Below are 25,932 nucleotides of genomic sequence, written 5' to 3' on the forward strand. Positions count from 1 at the left end.
CACCATAATACCATAATAATGACCATAAACATTACACGTCATGTGGTCTGAATAGCTGTCCCACTGAAGTAATTTGTTTCATCTCCTTAACTGAATGGCATTCGTTAATTGCTGGGAAAAAACCGGAAAGACTTCCAATTACCTGGATTTGTGATAAACGGTCAAATGATGTTCCTCTATATCAGGCAGTTATTTGTACAAAAGCTGTGGCTTTATTTGAATCTGTAAAAGAAGACGAGGGTGGTGATCGCTCCGAGACACTGAGTGAAAGCTCCGGTTGGTTCCAGAATTTTAACAACGAGCAAGTATTTTCAGTGCGGTGGTATCAGCTGAATCTGCAAGTGCTGACTGCACAGTCGCCGCAACATTTTCTGTTGAACTCCAAGCTGCGATTAAAAGTGGCTCCTTTCCCTCTCAACTAGTTTTCAATGTTAACAAGACAAGATTGTTTTGGAAAATAATGCAATCTCATTCACTCATTGTCAGGGAAGAAAAATCTGGTTACATGGTTAATAGGCAATTCGATACCCAATCTGTACCTATGCTACTGGAAATACATCCCTATCTTCCCAATGTTCAAATGGTCTCAAATAACACAAATTCGATAAGTGCAAAGACCCCAAGGAACACATCCCTTGCGCTAAGCGAGACATGGGTGTACAAAACAGTAATGTAAATGACAAATCTCCAAAATTAAGGTTATAAACCTCAATATAACCACGGAATACAATCACTTAAAACCGAATTCTTCAAATAAATGAAATTACATAATTTATTATGTGAATTGAATAAATTATCCATAGCAGAACTCCAAACCTACTATTTTTCTTCGGGTAGATTTCATTCATTAATAAATGTTGAAAAGAATACACTTTTTTGCTATAGCAAAGAGGGCAAGAAATTGCAAATCTTCCAACTGCATGTTTTTCTCAATTGGATTTGCAGCCTTTTTAATATAAGAGAAGGGGTTATTTTGACACCTTCCATTTATGCATTTTTGAATGGATTTTTGCAAATTACAGTTTACCCAATGCATTTTGAAGTGTCAATTTGTATGCACATTAGACTGAGCAACTACGTACCTTGTGTATAAGATACTTTATAGGAATCAGCTTTTTCTGCCCATTCAGTTCATATAACGAGGAAGTCAGAAACAAATCCACAAGGGTATTGGTGAACATGCTCTAAAGTTAACACAACAACTCACGGGTAGTTGAACTGAATGCACCCTTTATCAATACTTCATTTCAATGGATACTCACAGGTGACAGCTGGAGAAATGACGGATGTTCAATGATGGCCTCTGCATGCTTATCAAAAAATGTACAACACATTTGTGTGAGACCATCCAATTGGTAAAGACGAGCAGCATCATAAATGGCACCAACATTTCGTATCTGTAGAGCTTCCCTTAAATGGTCAGAAATAGAAGCTTCCAAGTCCACAAATCCATACTGGTGAGCCAAACCTAGCATATCCAGTATCACATCTTCCTGCAAGCAAGATTCAAAGCCAAACATAAAAAATGAATCGATTGGGAGATACAAAAACTTAAAAAGTTCCTTAACAACTTTAATACTACAAAATAAAAAACAAATTTTAAAACCGAACCAGCCCGTTTTCTGATTAACTTCATCCAAGAAAAGAATCGCCTACTGATTGGCTACTAGCTCTCTACCACCCAGATGTCAACAGTTGGGAAAAAGGGTATAAAAACTTCACAAAACTTCATATAATTTCGTGTGGCTATTAAATATTCTATTACCAGTAATATTTTCCAGTGGATTACACTGGAGTCACTCAAAATACAGTGGAACCTCGATCTACCGTTTTTCAGGGGGGATGGATGAAAAAAAACGATGAATGCGGGAAAATGATGAATGCGAGAGTGTTTGACCAGGTTGCCTACGTCCCAGGAAACGCTGGATTTTTGCGAATTATGGTATTTATTAATGGATTCAAACAAGATTTTAGCTGATTACAGGAATATTATTACTTTATCAAAACACTTGGGTCATATTGTTGATTCGACTAATATCTCTTTCAAATATCCTAAAGGAATACGCCACCTTGCTAAAAAAAATGTTTGCACTCCACTCGGCATTTTCACTGCTATCATGGATTTCTGTCGGATTTAAAAATTCTTATCCATCAAATGCCATTTCAAGTACACATATTTACGAGAGCAATGTGCATGTTATGCCAAAAACAGCCGCTTTTGCCGATGCAGTGAATGGTTGTGAGATGGATCAAAAAGGCCAAAAATAGCTTATTATGTATTTGAAATGTTCCTTTATAACAATTAAATTTTTAATGTGATTGAGGCTATGTGTAAAGCATTAACAATATTGCATTAATCGTCAGCGGCACGGCACTATTTCCTTGCTTAAAATGCTTAAAGAACGTTAGAAATATGTCGTGTTCGGTATAATTATTTTTTGAATTACGTGCACATTACTAATATTTCCATCTAATAAAAGTATAATACCAATTGCCGAAATTCATTGTTAGACACCTTTTGGGCTAATAGGTGATTCATAGGCTGAAAAAATTCAGTGGTCGAGAATCGGAGAGGCGTGAAACATCAATCTGTTGTTCTCGTGTAACTTCATATTTTCAAAGCTAAGGTCTTTGTAATACAATCCCCGCACAAGCTGGGACCTTTTTTTTTTCGGAGAAGAGGAAAGCTTCAGAGGGGGGGGAGGAGGCGAGTGCTGAATGGAGGGGGATAGCGGATCTTGGGAAATGCACTAATGTAGCTATCCCTCGCCACTCAGCTTCTCCCTACAGTATTTCAATCTCCTGGGGATTCAAACTATGTGTCTGTCATTATTAGCCACAAATAACACGTTGTAAACACTTCGTCTCATTTTCGTCAAACGATGGATGCGGGAAAATTATAGGACGGGACCCCGATCTTCAAACGATCAATGCGGGAAAACGATACTTTGGGGAATGATAGATGCGAAAAAAAATTACATTGTCTTTATGGAACTTAATTTGGGACCAGGAGCGGCAAACGATGAATGCGGGAAAACGATCAATGCAGGAACAATAGATCAGGATTCCACTGTACTGCAATTGTAAGGTAAGGCAAAGCCAACATGATTTGGTTCAAAGAAATGTTGATGCCCAAGCTGAGTTTCAATAATTTCTCTCCCATGGTGCCCCAAACAATTCATAAATTTGGTCGACAACCTATTGTTTTTGTAATATTTATGCTCAAATGAAATGTGTTCATACAAAAGTTTATCTATTTCCTAGGTGAGACATGGGTGAAAACATTATTCTGAAAACTGTTGGAAGAATTGGTAGTTGGATATTTAACGCATTGTCATACTGTGATGCATATCACTGAATTTCCCCAGAGCAAGAGTATTTATATACATAGTTTGAAAATTCCAGGTTATATGACAACATTGCATGTAGACAATTTTGGAAGACATAGGTCTTCAAATAGCCCCAGAGCTGGCCACATTCATATGCCAATAAGCTTTGCAATAATTTTGTCCCCCACTGTACATTATGAAGTATAATTGGGTTTCAAATACCTTTGCAGGTGGAGAATTATGGCTAAAGCAAGAGAAGGAGGGTAATTTAAGCAAGCTTGAACACTGCCTTCAGGCTCCACTGATTGTAGAGGGTATTACTGAGAGAAAGAAACATAACCAAATCAGCAATGACTTGGGGCATCAAAATGTGCATACACACATCTACTTGTTTAAGGAGAGATATGAACCACGGATATCATTAATCAGGTGTCAAGTCATTGTGTAAAGGTCCTCAATTAAAGATATGAGTGGATAATCCCCTCTCAGCAGCCCAGAAAATGGTCAGTCACTCAGCTGAAACCAGTCCCAAAGGGAGTGAAAGGTATACCAGTACAAAACTTAAAAGAAGGAATGAGTTATAACATGGATTCAGATGGAAAAACAGCAAAGGTAAGAGCATCCATGGAATATGTTCCACATTTGATAACACAATTATTAGACTCACGAAGAACACAACACAGAGGTCTGAGAGCAATTGAATTTTAGAGGCACCAACCTACGACTGTTGTCATCTAATTGGCCGTGAGAAAGTCATGAACTGAGAAGCTTTCCCTCCACCAACCCACACTTGTTTCAGCCTAGGCTCCTAAAACACTACAGCTACGTTGATAATCAAATAACACATGGATTAAGAATTTTTAAAAATTTATTTGTCAAATGGCAACATTTGACAATTAATCAGTTTCTAACGCTTTATCTTATCCTATCTTCAGTTTTGCATACATATGCCTGAGCCTCTTCATGAGTCCCAAAAATCGTCATCAGTTTGACTCAAGAATAAATTTCTAATACAATGGAACCTCAGTTGTGTGATGCTCCAAAGAAAATGTTGTACAGCAGACTCCCGATTATCCGGCTGCGGTTTATCCGTGTCGCGGATTATCTGTGCATGATGTAGGTTCGAAGATTTTCGCGGCGTTGGTTAGATGATCTTTCCATTCTATTCGGGTTTTTTCACTGCGTTTGTTGTATTTTAACAGTTTCGCTGGCATTACAGTCAGTGTCTTCAGGTCGAAGGTGAAATTTTTGGAAAAATTTTCCGCCTTTTATAGGCACAAAATTTTCAGCCTTATATAGGCGGCACCAACAAAAACAAGCAGCACCAACTCTCAGCCATATCTGAGCATGCTTGGAGTGAACCTGGGCATAACATCCTCTTTGAAGACGCTAGGATAATAGCTAAAGAGAATAAATACTTCCCTCGCTTGATCAGAGAAGCTATTGAGATAGCGAAAACGCCCGCAAATTTCAACAGAGATCAAGGCTACAGCTTGCATACTGCATGGAAGAGGATTCTCCGACCACCAACAATGAGAGATGAACAACCGGCCAATGAGAGAGCAGCAGCGGATCAGCAGCCGCAGCCGCCTATATAAGGCTGAAAATTTTATGCCTATAAAAGGCGGAAAAATTTTCCAAAAATTTTACCTTCGACCTGAAGATGCTGACTGTAACGCCAGCGAAACTGTTGTCTTTAAAATACAACAAACGCGGTGAAAAAAACCGAATAGAATGGAAAGATTATCTGTGCATGAGTTCACACTCATTCCATTTTTTCCGCTATCTTTACAAAAAATAAAATCAGATGCAAGAGCACCAGGATAAATGCATTTAAATGAAAGGCTACATCAAGCTCATCATTTCCATTTGAATTCCCTTCATTAAATGGAATTATTTTCTTTACTTGACATCAAGGAAGGTTTCAAGTCTACTTAGATGTCTGCTTCATTATTGCAGACCACGATCAATCGTGGGAAATAAAAACTCTCGATTAATTTTAGTAGATACTTCGATGGTTTACCAAGATAAATGTACTCCACGATTATTTTTTATTGTAAATTTCATATCGCAAAAGCACAATTACTGCCGTAGCATCGCTCGCGGTTAAATACAGCCCAAGGGAGCCGGAGATTTTGTCGCACTTGGGCATGTTCATGCCACCACTAGCCTCAAACTGGAGGGAAAGGGAAAAGTAGAAGTGAAGGTAGTGGGTGGGGGGGAAGCATAAGTAGAGATAGCATGAGTCATAGCTGTTGCCCTCAAGGCAGTTCTGCATTCCTGTTTTCCAAGCATTGCGGTGCGCGATCGCGCTCAGTGATCAAGGAGCCGCATCCCACAGCATTTGCATCCCAGGCACCTTGTGTGAGACAGGATTACGCGGTGTGGTGCCTGACTGTGTAATTTCCGTTGTCGCGCAGCAGTTTTGAAGCATTCATACAATCCAGTTTTCTAACTCCGTGACCTCACAGCTGCAGTTGCATGGTTTTCGGAAACCAGGTATTACATGAAGCAATAGGAATATCAGTACAATCACGTTATTGTCGGTAAAAGATTGCGGTTAGGAAAATAAAACTCTTAAATATTCCGGAAAGTAATATAAAATAACAGAAAATGTGCATGATTAATTATAGACTGTTTGATTTAGGAAAATTATGAAAATTACAAGAAATTAATGAAAGTGAAATTTTGGATTACATATTCGTGTTTTCCATTTATTCGCGCCTCTTCTCTCCATCATTAGCCCGTGTAATCAGGAGTTTGGTGAATAAGTGTGAGCATCATACAACTGAGAACTCTTGCTTCAGGAATCCTATTTACTATAATTTCAAGATAATTTACATATGACACTATTCCATTTTCAGATCTCTGCGGTATAGAAATAAATGTCCAAGATAAATTTAAAAATTTATTAAAAAACATTCACTTTATTCTATAGAAGTACTTATTTTGTAGTCTTGCAAAGTACTGATACAAATTTTCTCTAAAAAAACTAATTAAACAAAAGAAACAAAGTTTCCACACTTCTTTAGCATACATGCAGAAAAAATATGCGCTTACTTTACCTGGTACTTTTTGAGAAAATAAATATATTATATCCTATATCGGTAAATGTAAATCATAATTAAGTAAAATTATTGGGTTTAATTAAACATACGGGAGGGGCTAGGCTGCTTAAAATAATACTTGATTAAAGACTAATTTTTTAACTAAAATTCAAGAGACATGGGAAGGCTGGATTTTGTGAGATCCTTGGATTCATGAAAATTTAGGATTAGCCCAGCTCCAAAAGCAACATTTTTATTTAGAGGAGACATCTATTCAAACCATGCAAGAACTTAACATACTACATTTGAAACTTTGACAAAAAGATTACTTTGAAGGTACATATTCAAATGCTCGTCCAGAAATGGACATTAATTCCAAGATGAAAACAACAAATATGATCATTGTTATAGAATAACTACCTTTTGATTGACTAAGCTCATGTGCCCAGTGTAAATATATTTCAGGAGTGATTTAACAGCGACTACAGATGTTCCTTTCAGTTCAATCTCAGTCTGCTGAGATTCTCTTAAGCCACCAAACAGCAGAGCCCTGAAAAATAAAATTTACCATTATTTTCATAGCAGAGGTACATAAAAAATGCCATCACAAGGTGCTGTAAGAAATTAAGTGTACTCTACCTAAGACTGAATACTTCAAAATCATACATAGCAGCCAGAGCAACAGAATATATTTGGAAGGAACTTTTCCATTAAGCTTATAAGAAGCAAAGATGGAGGTCAAGCCAGTATTTCCACTATTCCATTTTATTTAGAGCAGAGGAAACATATCTCTCGTTTAAAAAGAGTTCTATTTGAAGAGGCAGAAACAAACAACAAAAATAGATCCAATGAAATTTGATGATATCAATCAGATTATAAATTTGTCTCAATTCTCAAAATCCTTTACAATTATCCTCAACATCAGGTAAAGCCACTTTCAAATGTAGGTCCCAACGGCCAGCACATATATTACGTTATCCATTGAGCTCCAACTTCCAGCATTGCTTATGCCGTCTGTGCCTCTAAAGGGTAATTTAAATGAACTCTCACTATCCACTTAAGTTTTAATGAATCATTCTTCGCTATCTCTGAATTCCTCACTATTCTCCCACAAAGGAACAGAAATTGAATTTCCATCTGAAAGGCTACCTGTATAATAATATTACGTCTTATATAAATTGATTACCAAATCCCAACACTTAATAAATAAATAAAACAATAATCAAACATACTCCACTCACTGGGAGTAAAATATATTTCTCCACAACCATCATATAAAGTGAATTTACAATCATAAGACCTCGTAGACCTGGCTACTGCAATTTTCATTATAAAAATCAAAACCACAAATGCAAGAGCATCCTGTTCTTCTATGATGAGATTTGTATTTCACAGTTAGCTCATTTCATAATCCATTGCGGTGGCGAGCATTTTAGGTTTTTCTAGGGATTTCTGCACCTCGAATTGGCTAGTCTATGACATCTTCCAGATTTACTACTCTGCAACTTACTGCACTTACTAGTGCAACGTGGCTAATTTACTATAGGTAAACTAGCCATGTTGCACGAGTAGCACAAGCCCATCAAGTTAAATATGTATATGTACTCACAGTAGACACAGAAGTCAAATGCAATACGATAAGTTCAACTATGGAAAATTATGGAGATAGCCGAGCGAATCTTGCTGACCAACGTTTGAAAGTGATGTTACATGAAAACATGCTTAGGCATGATTAGATTCAGTGGACATGCAAAGACTGAATGATTACAAAACAAATTAGGAATAATTCACTTCTACAGCTTCCTTCATCCTCACATTTAACATGAAAGGTTGAGGTGAGCTAGTAATGTACCACAAACATGAGATGCCTCTGGGTTATTACTTTTACGTACAGCCAATTTGAAGAAATAAGATATCATTCAACTACAATTTACTCCAATAACGTAAAAATAATAACGATGCATTGGTCACATTATAATTATAAGTTCATCTTTTCTATAAGTATTCAACTAAAGTATTTAATTTCCTCATGCCAGAAAAAGCAAGCATGACAGAAAAAGTAATGACGATTAATCTCCAGAAAAGATTAACCTATTCTCATAATTTTCAAATGTTAATTCATTGTTGCAAGTCACTCTGTACCAAGTTTAACGTAGGAGTAGAGAGTTGTCCAACCTCAATAAGAGCCCGATTCTAATAACAATTCATCAAAACGTAATGATCAGGTGATTTAAATTTAATTTCCTCATATAGATAAAAATTAAACCACAGAGAAAATCAGACGAATACAATGAAATATAAAGGATAGCATCAAGTTTTAATGAAGATAATGTTTCATCCTTAATGAACCAAAATGCCACTCAAAAATACATACTGAATCTTTACAATTTTTTGGCTTTTACACCACGCATAACTCTTTTTAATGTTCACACATTTAGAGAAGTATTCCTAAACTATTGAAAACCAGTCCAATTTTAATGATTATGAACTATGCCACAGAATTTTTATGAATTTCAAGAACTTCAATTCACTAATTTGACCCTTTAGTTGCAGGAATAGTGTAGAGTAGAAAGCAGGAGAGAACCAAGAAATATTTTGTCCTCTAGCCTGGCGGAGTGTCTTGCAAGGAGTGAACCCTTATAATCTGGGGCAAACCCTTCTTTCGTGCTAACGGATGGGCCCACATTTGGGCCCTTGCCGTAGTCATATTAACAGAGCGAAGCAGGAAGGAAACAATACAGACTGTACAAAATGTGCAGTACGATAACAAATGCCGGGAGGCATCCCCTGCCGTGAAAGATGGCAGGGAAGAGTTAAGCTGCATTAGCGATCCCTGCAGTGAGGGAAAGTGCACTTGGGCTCTACCCGGGTAGCAATAAAAATTTTGGGAAACTGCCGTAGGTAGTCAATCAAACGAGTCAAACGTTTAAAAACATTTTTCCCGCAGTCAGAGTACAAAACGTTTCCGCAATCTAAGGGGTTAGAGGTATTTTTGATTTCCAATGTTTCAAGTTTGACCAGAATAGGAATAATCAATCTTCATTACCCACAACACTAATATTTAATGCTCACTTTATTTTGCTAAAGACAATGGAAAATATTCAGTTAAAGAATTCTACAATGGTTAACCCTAAAACTGAGAATCATTGTGCCTAATTAGAAAGCCACTGAGTGTCATCTATTATAAAAAATGTCCTTTCACAAGTTAAAGTGGAATTTACATTCAATTCTGTCTCATTCATGATATTAAGTTCAACGAAATTACCTAAAAATTACCTATTCAATTGTAACTGAAATGCTATGACAAGAAAAGGATATACTATGCATGAGAGTATGATCCATAGGCTAAATTATCATAAGAGGGTTATCCATAAGCAGCTTATCCGTTGCTATTTTAACTACATTCATTGTCAAGCTAGGAAAAGTATAAGGGGAAATAAATATCAGTCAGTTAGCTTAAAATACAGCATTCAGCCAAAGTTAAATTAGAAGCAAAATACCTGTAATGCACTGGCATAGGAGAGGGGCTGTAAACCAGCTGTGAATTAAAATATGCACGCAAGTAAATAAGTTTCTCCTGAGCTACCTCTTGCTTCGCTATCAGTCAATGAATACACATTAACAACAATATATTGATCACGATGTAAATGATTTGTAAAAGATACAATGGTCCAGGAGGAGACTAAAATTTCATGCTGTAATTCTTTACCATTTTCAGAATAACATCTTAATACTCCAAAATGTTTCATGATGTTGGTATGCATAATTCACAGAATTAAAATTATGGCATCAAAAAATTTCTAACTACTATTGAACATCATAGAAAAGGTACATATAGTGGTAATACTTCAATGAATTTCACAATGATTTTACAACAATTTATTTTACAATAATTTCACAACAATTAATATTAACCTCTTGGTTAATGTATTCATGTGAGCCGAGTTCAGTATGCTTGCTGAAAATTGAAATGAACTCTCATTTGTTTCGATAAATTGAATTTTAATAGAGGGAAAAACCATTTCCATTAGAGGAAACAATTTGCATTTTAGTCCACATGATAGACATTGCATTAAACTTGAGTGCAGAGTGCAATAGAGCGAAAACTTAATTATTATTTGATTTAATCCTTTGTTTCCAGGCAAGTACATAGTACTTGACTACTCATAAAATATTTCAATCTTATTTCATTTTTGTAGGAATGTGCCAATCTTGTGTGAACAAGAAATTAAACTCAAAGTGCATGCTTATTTATACCTTCAATTTGAGCAAATGACCAACTCATCACATATATCATATGGTTTGCTTTAATTTAAAGTAGATAATTTTATCTTAAAGCTATTTCATTTGGTGAGAACCTATTTCAGTTCACTACCATGAGCTTGAAAAAAATCCAAGAATTGAACTGAGAGAGAGCCCACATAGAAGCTCATTTTGTTGAACAATAAATATGTATTGCAGTAAACCTATAAATAGTAATTATGAATGCGTAGCAGAAACTTGCCGCAATTCGTAGCAATTCGGGCCTCCGCGCACTGGCAACTTTAATCACCGGCAACAAAACAATTTAATCACCGAAGAGTTGCTCGCTACCGCGCACTGGCGATTAAATAGTTGCCCCTCAGCTAAGTTTACAATGGATCTCGTGAAAGCAAGTTGTGCTGTTGCACTCATTTTGAGACAGCGAAAAAATAAGCAAAGGAACAAAATGTTTTGGGTACAGTATTTCTCTTGTGGGCTATCCTCTATTTAGAGGAATTTACATAAACTGTAAAATAGATATCTTAATCAAATTAAATAAATCTGGTTTATATAGGTACCAGGAATGATCTTCAATAGCTATTATCGCAAATTGGGCACTAGAGAAGCTTGAAAATGGTGGAGTGGCTATTTAATATGGGACCAGATATCAGGGAAGGGATACATCCATCTAGCTGTACATGGAAAGGAGACTAAGCTATTGAAAAGGGACTATGTTGGATCGAGAAACACATGAGGAGGAAACTCAAGAAAATAAAATATGACGCAAGCTAGGAAGGATTAGGCTGCAGACAGTAGCGTAAATATGGGGGGTGAGGGGATAGATCCCCCCCAAACCATCAGAGAAAAAGTTCTCAATAGTTTAATAGTTTCTCAGCTCATAAAAAGCTCATTAGTTTAAAAAAATGTGAAATTTATAAGAACCTGAAAAGAGACTGAACCAGAAAATAAAGAAGAACGTTAGGATTATATTTCAGCATTAAATTTTAAACGAAAAATAAGTGGTTCTATGGAGTAACCCACACCTGTGCAGATTAGCTCCAAATTCGCTGCAGGAACGATTGGCGCCGCCTCAGTCGAATTTAACACTCGATTTTTAACATGGATTGCCGAATCTTTCCGTAAGGGTATATGACTGTTGGTTGTGACTTTATGGCTTCCAAATATAATCCAGGGCTTGTTCAATAAATTAAAGTACTGCAAATAATCCCAAAAGGTAATGATGCCGGAGCAACATTTGCAGTAAAATTGAGAAATAGGAAGAAAGAACGGAAGGAAAAAATAAAAGAAGGGTCATTCCATGTCAAATCAACCAATATTTTGACCAAATGACACCCACCGACTCGGATTTTCATGAAACTTGCCATGATCAAACATCATGGTATGATTAGAGATTGTGTGCAATTTTAGCCTCCAATTGTCAATTGTTAATGAAATATGAGCAATTGAAATTTGGGTGTGACCCCTAAAGTGCCGCAACGTGCAACACATGCTGATTTCTATTTTCATCCATAACTCCATTCCTGTGAGATGAAAAGGCATGATTTTTTTTTCTAATGCTAAGTGGTCCATAATGATCCCACCATTATCATTAGATATTCACTGCATGAAGTAATTCAGCTGCAAAAAAATAAAGTTTACAAAAAAATCTCCCTTGCACTATTTTTCATTATCAACATCCACAGGGAAAGGCCATGCGAGTACAGACTCCTGGTTTAGTTTAAAGTAATCACTAATGTATGAGCAAAGATCCTGATGAAAAAAAATCGTGAGTCCGGCGCTGCTTTTAGTAAAAAAAAAAATACTCGTTCATGTTCACGGGAAAAAATGGCTCTTTTTCAAGGCACCTAGAAATTACACAATTTGGAGGAAATATAAGCTCAATGATTAAACAACTATCATGATTATACAATATTGGATCATGCATTATCTCAATATATTGTATGCTACTGGTTCTTAGTGTAGGAAACACAAAGGCAATCATGTGAATGTACTCCCCCACTTACTGCTAATTTCGTGCTATCACAAAGCAAAAATTTAACACAGCCGTGGAAGAGCGGAAATACTAGCTCACGCGCCCGGCACACGTCAATGCCGAGCAGTAATTCCGGTGACTCATCGCAACGCATTAGACAGCTTTATTGGATAACTTGCCAAAGGAAAACCTTGAGTGTGGTTCGAATGTAACAATTCTGTTGACTGAAACACGGCCGCTGGCTGGGAAGGGGGCGCCGTTCACGGCACGGCCCACAGCTTCGCAGAGAGTCGTCTCGTCTGAAAGCGGCCCGAAATTCACAGCGTCGTGACGTGAACAGTGGCCAGCGAAAAGTCATTTCATCAGAAAGCGGCCTCAATGTAGCACTGCCTGTATTTCACGCCGTAGACAGCGCACCGCCGGGCCGGATTTAAATGGGCACCAAGGTGACCACGGCACTCGTCAACGGCACGATTTGATTCGTTTAAAGACATCCATGGACTCGTATGGTTATTTGAAAGCACGAAGCGAAGTTGGGGAAAGGGTCATTCCATATCAAATCAACCAATATTTTGACCAAATGACACCCACCGACTCGGATTTCCATGAAACTTACCATGGTCATACATTTTGGTATGATTAGAAATTGTGTGCAAATTTAGCCTCCAATTGTCATTTGTTAATGAAATATGAGCAATTGAAATTTGAGCATGACCCCTAAATTGCCGCAACGTGCAACACATGGTGATTTTTATTTTCATCCATAACTCCATTCCTGTGAGATGAAAAGACATGATTTTTTTTTCTAAAGCTAAGGAGTCCATAATGATCCCACGATTGTCATTAAATATTCACTGCATGAAGTAAGTCAGCTGCAAAAAAATAAAGTTGACAAAAAAATCTCGCTTGTACCATTTTTGATTGTGAGCATCCACAGGGAAAGGCCATGCGAATACAGACTCATGGTTCAGTTTAAAATAATCATTAATGTATGAGCAAAGATCCTGATGAAAAAAAATCGTGAGTCCGGCGTTCCTTTTAGTAAAAAAAAATTCTCATTCATGGTCACGGGAAAAAATGGCATTTTTTTCAAAGCACATGGAAATTACACAATTTAGAGGAGATATAAGCTTATATTCATGATTAAAAAATATTGGAGCATGCATTATCTCACTATAGTGTACGCTACTGGCTCTTACAGTAGGAAACACATAAGCAGCCATGTCAATGTACTCCCCCACATACTGCTAATTTCGTGTTATCAGGACTATTCCTACTATCTCTTCCATGGGTAATGGGTAACTGAATAGTATGGTATAAAATATAAAGGCAGAAGAGAGCCATCAGAAAGTTTTCTCCAATTTCAGTCCCAGTGAAGTTAATTAATTTCTTCATTAATTTCTCATTTATATGGTGCTGCCTTAGTGATATCCTGGTTGAATTTCAGACTAAGTAACTAATGTTAGTGCGTCTGATAGCCAGGCTTACGTTGTAATATCTCTTGTTCGTATCAATGAGGTCTGTCTTCAAAGTACATATTTCATAATAGCAAAACAAATGAACTTCTCAGTTCTCTCTGAAAATATTCAGAACACCATTATCTATGTTTTAAGCAGTCAATCACAAGTAAGTACACCTATCTGAATATCAAACATTGTAACATTCAAGATGTACCTTATGAAGGAGTTACAGTGGAACCTCTATCTATTGTTTTTCATGGGAATGGACAAAGAAAAACGGTGAATGCTGGAATGTTTGGCTGGGTTGCCTATGTTACAGGAAACGCAGGAATTTTTTTTGCGAGTGATTATGATATTCATTACAGGATTCAAACAAGATTTTAGCCGAATACAGAAATATTAGTACTGCATCGAAACACTTTGGTCATATTGTTGATTTGCCTAATATCTCTTTCAAATGTCGTAAAGGAACACGCCACCTCGCTAAAAAATGTTTGTACTCCACTCGGCATTTGCACTGCTATTATGGATTTCTGTCTGATATAAAAATTCTTATACATCAAACGCCATTTAAATACACGTATTTACGAGAGCAATATGTATAGTGTGCCTAAAACAACCACTTTTGCCGGCGAAGTGATTGGTTGTGAGATCGATCACAAAGGCCAAAAATAGTTTATTATTTGAAAATTTCCTTTCTAATAAATATATTTTTAATATAATTGAGGCAATGCGTCAAGCGTGAACAATGTTACGTCGTCAGTGGCACGGTCACCTGATCCTCGGCTTCATCCCACTTCTTTTCACATGATAGCTCGCTCCACCCCTACCCCGAACGTCATGTGCTAGCGGACAGCCCGAGGCGTTCTGCAATATCCACGCACTTCTAGCTCGGATTCTTTTCTTCATCTTCAATGATTTTGAGCCCATATTTTAAAGTTCCTACTTGTTCCTTCGGAAGGGCCATGATCAGAAGATAAATAAAAATAAAACTAATAAAAATGAAACCGGACTTGATTAAACCCACACGGAAAACACTCGCTGGCTTGAAGTCAACACATCCTGGAAAGTACGGAACTACTTGTACGAGGTGAAGTTTGGAACTGATGCTATCGCGTACGGCGTACGCAGAGCATACTGCAGTGGGTGAAGCATGACCATATGACTGCGCCATTAATTATTTTTGTCCTTCAGAGAAGGGAACTTACCCACTCATTGCTAAGTAGGGTAGCGCCAGATGAGCTGATGAATTCGGATTACTAGTGGGGAGAAATAAAGTATCCGGAGAAGATTTACCTTCGTCAGTTACTCTGACAAGTGAGACTTAAAGTATAACTCGAAAGTATACTCTCACTACCTCATCTCATTGTTTCATATCTGATGACCTTAACCATGATGTGGCCTTTGTTATGGAAGTGCAACGCCACCTGATAGAATTTTTAAAGAGAACTTCGCCGATGATCCAAGAAGTTCAGTACTTCACAGATGGATGTGCTGGGCAATATAAAAACTGCAAGTCTTTTTTAAATTTGTGCCATCATTATAATGACTATGGCATTAATGCAACCTGGTCTTTTTTTCCACAAGCCATGGGAAGTCTTCTTGTGATGGTATAGGTGGTACAATTAAACGAATGGCGAGGAAAGCCAGCCTGCATCGCCCAATGGCACAGCAAATAACAAACAGCAGCGGGATGTATGAATTTTGTAGAGATAATGTGAAAAACATCAACATCCATTACATTAAGTCTAGTGATGTGGCTTGGTCACGTAGTAAACTTCTTGAAAGATCCACCAAGGCAAAAACAATTCCAGGTACAAGAAACTTCCATCATTTTGTGCCTTTATCGGATAGAAAAGTTGCTGCAAAGTTCACTGGCCTGGATGATGAGTACAGCATTATATTTGATTTTTGTTCCGTAACAGTGGATTTCCCAGATAATTTGGTTGTTGGTTCATATGCAGCTTGTATTTACAGCATGCAGTGGTACATTGGAGTAGTGGAAGCTCTCAACCATGAAGAAAGTGATATTTCAGTTAAATTCATGACGCCTAAAGGACCCTCACCTTCATTCTCTTGGCCTGAGAGAGATGATGTTTGCTGTGTGCCACTAGGACACATATTGTGTGTGCTTAATTCTCCTGCAACTACAAGCTCTGGGAGGTCATACTACTTCTTGAGGGAGGAAGTGGACCACATTAAAAAAATATATATAGACTTTGTGAAAAACACTAAGACATCTTAGAATGTGATCAGCCAGTTAAAAAGAGGAGGCTCACTTTCAAATTAATTGGTAAGGTTGTTTATTTAATTGTACTGTTTCTACCTAAATTTCCAATGATATAGAATCACTAAATGAAACATTGAAAATAAGCATAGAATCACTAAATGAAACATTGAAAATAAGCATTAGTGTGAAGTACCTGAAAGATTTCTCAATTCAAATGATTTGATGACAGTTCCCTTTGACATTCAATAATGTACATTCCTGTGATGTCAATACATCTAAATATGAAATGTATCTGGTCTTTGGACTAAGATTAAAAGGAATGTAGAATGTGTCTACCATGGCTCATGCAGTTTTTTTAAATTAAAACTCCCTCTACTCAAATAGCCCTGATAGCACGAAATTAGCAGTATGTGGGGGAGTACATTGACATGACTGCTTATGTGTTTCCTACTGTAAGAGCCAGTAGCGTACACTATAGTGAGATAATGCATGCTCCAATATTTTTTAATCATGAGTATAAGCTTATATCTCCTCTAAATTGTGTCATTTCCATGTGCTTTGAAAAAAATGCCATTTTTTCCCGTGACCATGAATGAGAATTTTTTTTTACTAAAAGGAACGCCGGACTCACGATTTTTTTTCATCAGGATCTTTGCTCATACATTAATGATTATTTTAAACTGAACCATGAGTCTGTATTCGCATGGCCTTTCCCTGTGGATGCTCACAATCAAAAATGGTACAAGCGAGATTTTTTTGTCAACTTTATTTTTTTGCAGCTGACTTACTTCATGCAGTGAATATTTAATGACAATCGTGGGATCATTATGGACTCCTTAGCTTTAGAAAAAAAAATCATGTCTTTTCATCTCACAGGAATGGAGTTATGGATGAAAATAAAAATCACCATGTGTTGCACGTTGCGGCAATTTAGGGGTCATGCTCAAATTTCAATTACTCATATTTCATTAACAATTGACAATTGGAGGCTAAAATTGCACACAATCTCTAATCATACAATGATGTTTGACCATGGCAAGTTTCATGAAAATCCGAGTCGGTGGGTGTCATGGCCTGGTTGATTTGAAATGGAATGACCCAGAAATGGTGGCGTCGAGTGGAGGTGTAACGCATATACCGTAGCGGAAGGACAAATCAACCTACCCAATGTGGTGTTTTTAAATAGAAATCCTATTTCGAACAACAGAAATGATTGAAATAATTGAAGGTGTCGACTTGAACGAAGAAAAAGAAATGAATCAAGAGCAGAAACGCAGATGGAATGCGAGAAATTCCAAGGCCAGCATTATATAGTCTCTACAATAGAGATCCGTGGTACACCATGTATAATGTGCTGTGGAACAGTAGTAGTTTTACAAGTAGAAAGGAGAACAATAGGAAAGTGAAGAAAAGAATTTCGAAGAATCTCAAGAGTATAAAGAAAATCAAGATGAAGAAAATTTAATGAAAGGTGTTAACACATTCAATGCGGATGATATTTTCACCGAAACCTCCAGTGACGGATGGGTGATTTTCCTTCATAACGGTGGTCTTGGAAGTAATACAACAGAATTTGCAATTTTTTTTGTTTCTTTTTCAAGCAATTTGTAAAAAACCCTAATGACATACATGTATGCCACCCGTCACCAGTAATTGACAATTCACGCAACCCGCATTACACACATGCAATTTTCCTTGTATGAAGGAGTGAACTTTTCATATTTCCGTTTATAACACTTCTTCTACCATTGATTCCTTAGGTTAATGACGGAAATATCTTGGAATTAGTCTTTACATGTATTTTTTTTGTTTCAACGGCCGTAGATTTAATTTTTTCAAGTCACAGAAGTAGAACACACAATGAACGGCAAGAAAAATATAAATAAAGGGATAAACATTTTTTTAATCTATGTTACCTCAGAGTTATTGCAAAATTGAAATATTTCAATAAAAATTCTCACAAATGTTTATGATATATTTGAAAGCAAGGCCTTAGATAGTGCCCTGGTTGACCTTCACATTCTGGGCAAATTGCAGTCACTGTCCTACGGATGCCTTCACGGTTAGCGGAGAAATGAAGAGCCTGCATCATTCCTAAAAACCTATCACGGCACATTTTCTCCCGAATATCAGTACTCACACTAATTCTGACCTCCAATCGTTAGAAATCGTGTTAACCCTAATTGCGCCCATCTGGAGAAGAAGGCCCAGCCAAGTTTCCAGTTCTCCCTGTCCAACAGCTTCCAATCCATTATGCCCTTAGTGAAGGCCCTTAGTGAAGGCCCTTGGTGAAGGATTTCGGAGGAAAATGCTTTCTGCATTTTTCTCCGTCTATGAGAGGATTATTTCAAAGAAAATATCATTTGCAAGTTGAAATAATCTCTGGGAGTGCCGCTGGTAGGGAGGGACTCCAGCCTTGAGCCTTAAAAATTATCCAGCAAAATAGTACAATTTGTGCAATGGAGTGTTGCATGATTAATACCTTAGTTTTTATGAAAATTAAGACTGTATCTGTACCTAACACTAGAATGTATTAATGACCTACAACATGAAAACACCATAATGATCAGAGGACAATTAATTGATGCGGAGCAATGACTGAGAAAATATGCCGTAAAATTAGGAAAAAAACCCAAATTATGTAAGAAACGTAATTTGCAATAATTATTTTAAAATTATTAATAAAGTATAAAATACGACCTTATGGACCGCATGGAAACATTTTGGAATAAAATAGTAAGTTTTGAGACGGAAATACACGTTATTAACAAAAACTAAGTCTGATAATAATTTTTGTGGCTGCACATAGGATATGAATAAATTAAAAAATAAGATGAAAATACTATTTCAAGGGAATAAATAATGGTTAAATGCCGTAATGCTTAAAATACCTCTGAGTCTATTTTTTCTGCAATTTCGTTTACAAAGCTAAGGAAATAAATAAACGAGTAAAAAAATACAAACCAATACTGTAGATAATGTAATGCAGTGTTGCATACGCCATTAATATGTTATTTTTTTATGAAAAGGAAGAAAATCTGCAACTAACCCAACACGTATGAATAACTCAGAAAATGAAATAAAATCGAAATGAATAGAGGATTGGTAATTGACCTAGGGAAACGAATGAGAAAATATGCCGTAAAAGTAGAAAAAAGACCCAAAAAAATCACCCAGGATAAACGTAATTTGCATTAATAAAAAATGTTCCTAGCAAAAGAAATTCAAATATAACATCATTAACTGAAACACCGCACTAAGATCATTTTTTTATAATGTAGTGAGTATGAAACGGGGATAAATATCTTTAATAAAAAAGTTAGTCTAATCATAATTTTTGTGATAGCACATAAAATATGAATAAATTAAATATGAAGGTAAAAAACAAAAAAAAAAAAATAATCCATATGTGAGACATGATTATGATATTTACGATAAGAATGATGAAAAAAAGACGATGGAAATGAAAAGAAAAATCTCAACCTGCCAAATTGTTCCAAAAATAGCACTAAAGTAAACAAAAAAACACTAAAAATGAAGGAACACGTAGAACTAGAAACGGACACTTCCGCAATGGTGTAAGGTCAATCCCGAACTGCGGGAGGGTGAAAAAGTAACGCTAGGCGCGCTCGGAGCACCCTAGTGACCAGCGGAAAAACGTACTCCCGAAGACATACATTTATGCCATCCGCCTGAGTGGAAAAGCCCTCATGACATATATATATGTCATCCGCACTGAATGTGTTAAAAGAAGGGAAGGTGTAACTATGTGAGTCAAATTATTCCGAGGTTGTTGTGTATTTACATAATGGAAGTAAGTGAAGTTGTAAATTTATCGCCTCCAAATACAATCCAGAGCATGTTCAGTAATTAAAATTACCGTAAATAATCCCAAAACTTAAAAACTATGAGACCTTTGCAAAACGCGCCCTGCAAAACACTTCCCATGATGTGCTCCGAACAAGTGCCGTCAAGCAACTGAAAAGTTGACAGTGCGCAGGGTTGGGTAAACACCCACGCGATCTATTCCTGTCGGCAACAATTTAATCACCCTCAGAATAGGTCAGAATGCAATTATTTAGTTGCGGCAACTAAAAAGTCGCCGGTGCGCGGGGCTATAGTCAATGCCGTGTGTTTCATTTGAACTTCCGTAAAGCAACTAAATAGTTGCTTTTAAAAAGTTGCCAGTGCGCGGGGGCCCTTCTTTGCGTTAATTGTTACCATTTATATACTGTAAATACATATAGTTATATAAAATTTTAGTCAGCTTTGACGTGGTACCCCTATTCACCAAGATGACAACAGACAGAGCCATCAGCATCCGGAAGAAATTTGGAGAGGACACAGCCAATCAGATATGCTTAACCCTTTACGGTCCAATGTCACGGCTGGCTAGACAAGTTTAGTGTTACAAGCACTTGGCTTGTCGAAGCATCAGATCTTACTTAGAGTTGAGCTTGACAACAAGGCAAAGCGATTTACACAAGGGCAATATTTCAAGAGATTACCTGATTTGCTGTCAACTCGAAGTTAGACCTGATGCTCACCTCGACGTTGGACCGCAAAGGGTTAAAGACTATATTTCAAGTGGAAGGGCGAATACTACAAGTAGGCAGAAGGAGCAGCAATGAGATCTCCCATCTCTCCTACAGTGGCCAACATGTACACGGTAGACTTCCACACAACAGCTCTAGGGAAAGCCCCCTTCAAATTGTTGATGTGGCTTTGGTACGTGAATGACACGTTCGGAATATAGACACATGGCAAGGGGAAGCAGTAAGAGTTCCATCTCCATCTCAACAGCATTGACGAGGACATCAAATTTATGAACCAAGAGGAAATCCACGGGAAGTTACCCCTCTTGGATAACCTCACTACAAGAAGAGAAGATGGTACTTTGGGACACACTGTATATAGAAAACCAAACAGTACAAACACGCATCTCCTAGCCAGATCCAATCACCACCCAGCACAAATTAATGGAGTGATGACTAGAATGATCCATCTCTCTCATGGACGAGGATCACAGGTGCGAAGAGCTAAATAAGTTAACAAAAATACTTTTGAAGAATGGATACAGAAGAAAAGGAATAAGGATGACCATCTCCCGGAAATTAAGACACCATGACTCAGGACCTGAAGAAGAAAAGATCGATGAGGAGAAAAAAGCCTTCCTGCCATACATTAAAGGAATAACGGGTAATATAAAGAATATTATGAAGGCACCACATAAAAACCATGTGTCAGCCACTTACACAAATAGGAAGTATCATCCGTAATGTCAAAGGAAGAGAAAAATTAGAAACGGAGGGAGGGACCAATTAACATGGGGCATGAGCAAACAAGTATATATGGGTGAAACTGGACGCACAATAAAAACTAGGGACAACAAGCAGAGCAAGCCATGTTGACTGGGCCACGCCGATAAATCAGCGGTTGTCAAACATGCCACAAAAAGCCTCACCATCAATATGCATAAATAACCTGAAAATTCTTGCCAGAGGAAAACATTTCAAAAAGAGAATCTTCTGGGAGGCCTTGGAAAATAAGGAGTACAGAAACACTTTAATGGAGACAATGGATAGAAGATTAGTAAAACTAGGCTTCCATTAATTTCTAGAAAGAATGATGTCCAGAAAATTCTCTGCCAGCACCCACCACATATAAATTGATGCTCAATAAGGGTGTCTGGCCAATCAAAGCAGAAAAATTCATGCATAATTCCCTGTTTTCCAGGGATATTTTACAAAATTCCAGGTTAATCCTACGTGATTACTGTGATAGAAAAGAACTTAAAAACACCTAAAATTACTTCAATACCTTTAAATAATATTAAATATATGTATCTACAAGGATAAGGAATACGTTAGTTAACACACATTGGATGCACAATTCAAATGTATTCAATGCAAGCCTAGAAACTGCTTCCACACCCAAAGTAGATGTTGACATCACCTGGCATTCTATTCTTCGTGTTTTTGTATCTCACTTGAGTCAACAGCGCTAGACATCTTGATTCTGTTCTCTTGTCTGATATTCCACGTTTTGATGTGGCTGTAAAAATTCTACTATGCTACTCCACTTAAAATTACCACAAAAACATGTCAAAAACTGCACACAAGCCAGAAAACGGATGTTGAACTGGCAAAATTCAATGAGAAATGAATTTGAAATAACAGCTTTAGAAATTCCTGGCTGGCAGGCAAAAATTCATAAATAATTCCAGGGACTAAAAATTCACGCACAATTCCAGATTTTTCCCAGTCGCTGGACACCCAGTATCAAAATTTACATAAAAGCAAAGTATGGACACCCAGTCAATAAAGGCGACATGGTCATTTGCCGAAAAATAGATATCGCCATTTAAAAATCTAAAAGTGTGAAATTCGTACTCCAGGAGTAATAATCTTTCGATTTAGGCAATAAAAAAATTTTAGGAAACCACCCTATTACGACTTCCAGTGGACTTTCGACCCTGATTACTCTGTTCAGAATACTATGTGGTGATTGGGTTGTTATAGTCCTGAAGATTACAGCTTTTCCCTCAATTATTCCCAAAAATATTTGAATGTGGATTTTCTAGAATGCAACCATCAATGCCTATTCAAGGTGACTCATAACGTTACGTAATGTAATTCAATGTTTACCCCATGTTTTCCAAGGCCTACTTTTTTCAGATTTTCAATGTTTTCGCAGAGAAAATCTCAAGCAACATGCACCTAATAGCTTTGATTAGTAATATATCAATAACCACCCAAATTTCTTGTGCATAATGAGGAATGGCCACAGGGAGAAAGCAGAAGATAAAATTTTGAGTAAGAAACAAGCTATTCTACATAGATACAAGATTCAAACATCAAAGATGGTGGCACAAATGGTAAGTTCACTGGATTCAGAAAGATACCCTACAGATCAGAGAACAACAAATTGGACAGAAGTTTAATAACAGCAAGAGAAGATCATACAGTTTCTCAGTGGCAAATGCTATCTGAACCACGACTTAGGCTAACTAAATGTAAAGTATTTAATACTGGGAAACAGTGGAGAATAGTATCTGAGGCATTGGGGTACTAGAGACTGAAGAGAAAGGGTGTGATAGATAAAATATGATAATGTAATAATGGTTGAAGTGGTCTAGAGGTGCATTGAATTTGTGGAGTTAAATGATTAAGAAACCATAGTTAAAAAAGGAAATTATTGTAAATATGCTATACAAAGAAATAAGGAGGTAAGTTGACATGTTGGATGATGGACATAAGAGGGATGTTGATAAAATATTTCATGTTAACTTACCTTCACTAATTTAAGATTTTAATAACAATAATAAAGATAAACTAAGAGCATTGAAAGAAAAGGTATTAACAAAGTTTTCTTGATTAATTTCCTGATATTTCTTTGTTTCATGTGATTCCCAGATTTCAAGGATGGTGAAAATCATTCAGTTCCAAGGAACAATTGTATAATATCAACATCATGAATAAATAGTATGTGGCCTTCCAAATGAATGCAGTGACTTGGTGATTTACTTCATCAAGAAACACAATTTTCCATAAACTTTTTAGAATAAACTTCCAGCCAAATTGGGGCATTTTAGTCCAATTTAAACAATTTATTTCTATCATAATAATCTATCATAATAATAATAAATTTCTTTTTACAAATTTACCACCAGGTTTGGGGCTGGTATCAGAAAACAGTTCAGTTAGAATTATTTCAGCCTTGTTTATTGCACAGCATTTCATAGTGAGTTTTCTCCAAGGACAGACATTAACAATCAACTAAAAAGAAAAAATAAATGAGATAATTAACAGGTAGCACAAAGACTTGGCTAGATGCCTTATCCATCGAATTCAAAGTGGCACCATATTTCCGTGGGGTCAACAGAAACTGAAAAAACCAACATTTTCTTCACAACCCAAACAAGGCATACTTCCCCTCGTCCTGAATCTTTAATTCGCTTTGCACCGGCTGAATGTAACATCAGTAAAAACCCAAACAGTATTCACATCCGTACGGAGTAAAATAAGAAATCCTCAAGAAAAACAACTCAAAAACATTAATACTATACTGTGATTAGCATTACTCAAAATTACCTGAAATATTCACTGCGCGCGGCAAGAATGGCCTTGTGCCCATGAAAGCGATGACCCTCGACAAGAAGCACAACATCGCTGTATTCATCATTAAGGTACAGGGCTCCAATGTGTTCTGACAAGTGATGAACATGATCTATTTCTCCCAACGGAGTTTGCGTGCCAAGGTGATGGTGATGACTGCTCATTGCTGATTCCTCGAGATGACACTTCAAGCACACACTTCCTCGCCGCTGCCCTATCCACTGCAAGTAAAAGCAATCTATGAAACGAAATCAAGTACAGGTGTTACACAATTTTGTATTCATGGTTCAACTTCATGAAGACACCACAAAAGTATGAGTTTCACAGAACTTTCTTTGTTCTTTAAAAAAAAACCAAAAACAAAAATTTCGAAAGCATCGGAACGAATTTGCATCTAAAGATAGCACACAAACATGCGACATTGTAACTGAAATCTTTGCGCCGTAACCCTTAATGAACAATATCTCTTAGCTAACTCCGAAGTCACAAGTCAGGATGGGCTTTCAGTTACCAGGCCTCAAAAGGCGCAAGAATCAACATTTAGGTCTACAAAAATAACTGGAATTCACAAGTGGATTCACTACATTTACACATAGAAAACAACTTGGTGAATGGAGACATTTGTGTAATGTAAAATGTAGGTGAAGAACTTTATGGTATCCTGCATAATTGATAACACATAGGCTTAGGTATATTTCAAGCCAATAGGTAAATCACAGATAGGGCCAAAATTTTGCCGCCAAGGAATAATTTCGTCTTTACACCGAAAAGACGATACACAGAACATAAAGCCTATTTTACCCAGCCTATAGCCACTAAATGCGCAACGGATGACCTCCCTTACCATTAGAAACCTCAAGAAGCTCCAAAACACACGATGGAAAAATTTCCTCTTATGAATGTCAACAATGACATAAACATACTTGAACCGCATAGATAATTAATATTGCTAACTCGCCACTAATAATGATTCAGAAAGCCATCCAATAGTATGTTTAATCAAAATACTTAAAATTGAGGCCGACAAAAAAATGGCAAGGTAGTATGCTCGGCGTGATGCATCAACGCTTATGCGTAACATTGACAGCAACGACCGAACAGCAACACACATTCCATGAAATATACTTCCACAGCATTATTCATTTCCACAGAACAGAAGGACATATATCTGATTCACTAAATGTCATACCTTATTAGTGATCAAAATCTCCCTCCAAGTGTTGACATCACGATTCACACAGAAAAACAGATACAGCCTTTACACCACTTTGCACGTCGGTTGCGATGTTGCGCTGTTCTACAAAAAGAATCGCGAGACTACGCTCTCTGTGGAGAACGTGACGAATTCTGTGACGAGAAAGGCAGAGGGCGGTTCAAATGTTACGTCAACATCGTCCCCTGGGTGAAGAGGATTTTAAGATGTTTATAAATAATTTTCTGGCTTTAGAATCATTTTCTGCTTTAGGGATGAGAAATTTTAAGGTAAAATTATTGTGTATATCATGATGTCGTGA

General features: G+C 37.0%; 1 protein-coding gene across 2 annotated transcripts in view; it reads right to left on the minus strand.

Moving 5' to 3' along the window:
• LOC124153681 (BTB/POZ domain-containing protein 9) overlaps nucleotides 1-25,730 on the minus strand; it is a 37,252-nt gene extending 11,522 nt beyond the window's left edge. The window contains exons 1-4 of one of the 2 annotated variants that reach the window (XM_046526991.1): nucleotides 25,608-25,730; nucleotides 24,395-24,639; nucleotides 6,797-6,926; nucleotides 1,263-1,493 (exon numbers count right to left, since the gene is read on the minus strand). In XM_046526991.1, coding sequence (XP_046382947.1) covers nucleotides 1,263-1,493; nucleotides 6,797-6,926; nucleotides 24,395-24,582 — 549 coding nt within the window. In that variant the 5' untranslated portion in view covers nucleotides 24,583-24,639; nucleotides 25,608-25,730. Of the gene's footprint in view, nucleotides 1-1,262; nucleotides 1,494-6,796; nucleotides 6,927-24,394; nucleotides 24,640-25,262; nucleotides 25,368-25,607 lie in introns of those variants that run through there. The other variant, XM_046526990.1, reaches the window with a different exon arrangement.
• Between the last annotated feature and the right edge of the window lie 202 nt (nucleotides 25,731-25,932).

The sequence above is a fragment of the Ischnura elegans genome, chromosome 2 (assembly GCF_921293095.1).
Source record: "Ischnura elegans chromosome 2, ioIscEleg1.1, whole genome shotgun sequence".
In the NCBI taxonomy this organism is placed as follows: Eukaryota; Metazoa; Arthropoda; class Insecta; order Odonata; family Coenagrionidae; genus Ischnura; species Ischnura elegans.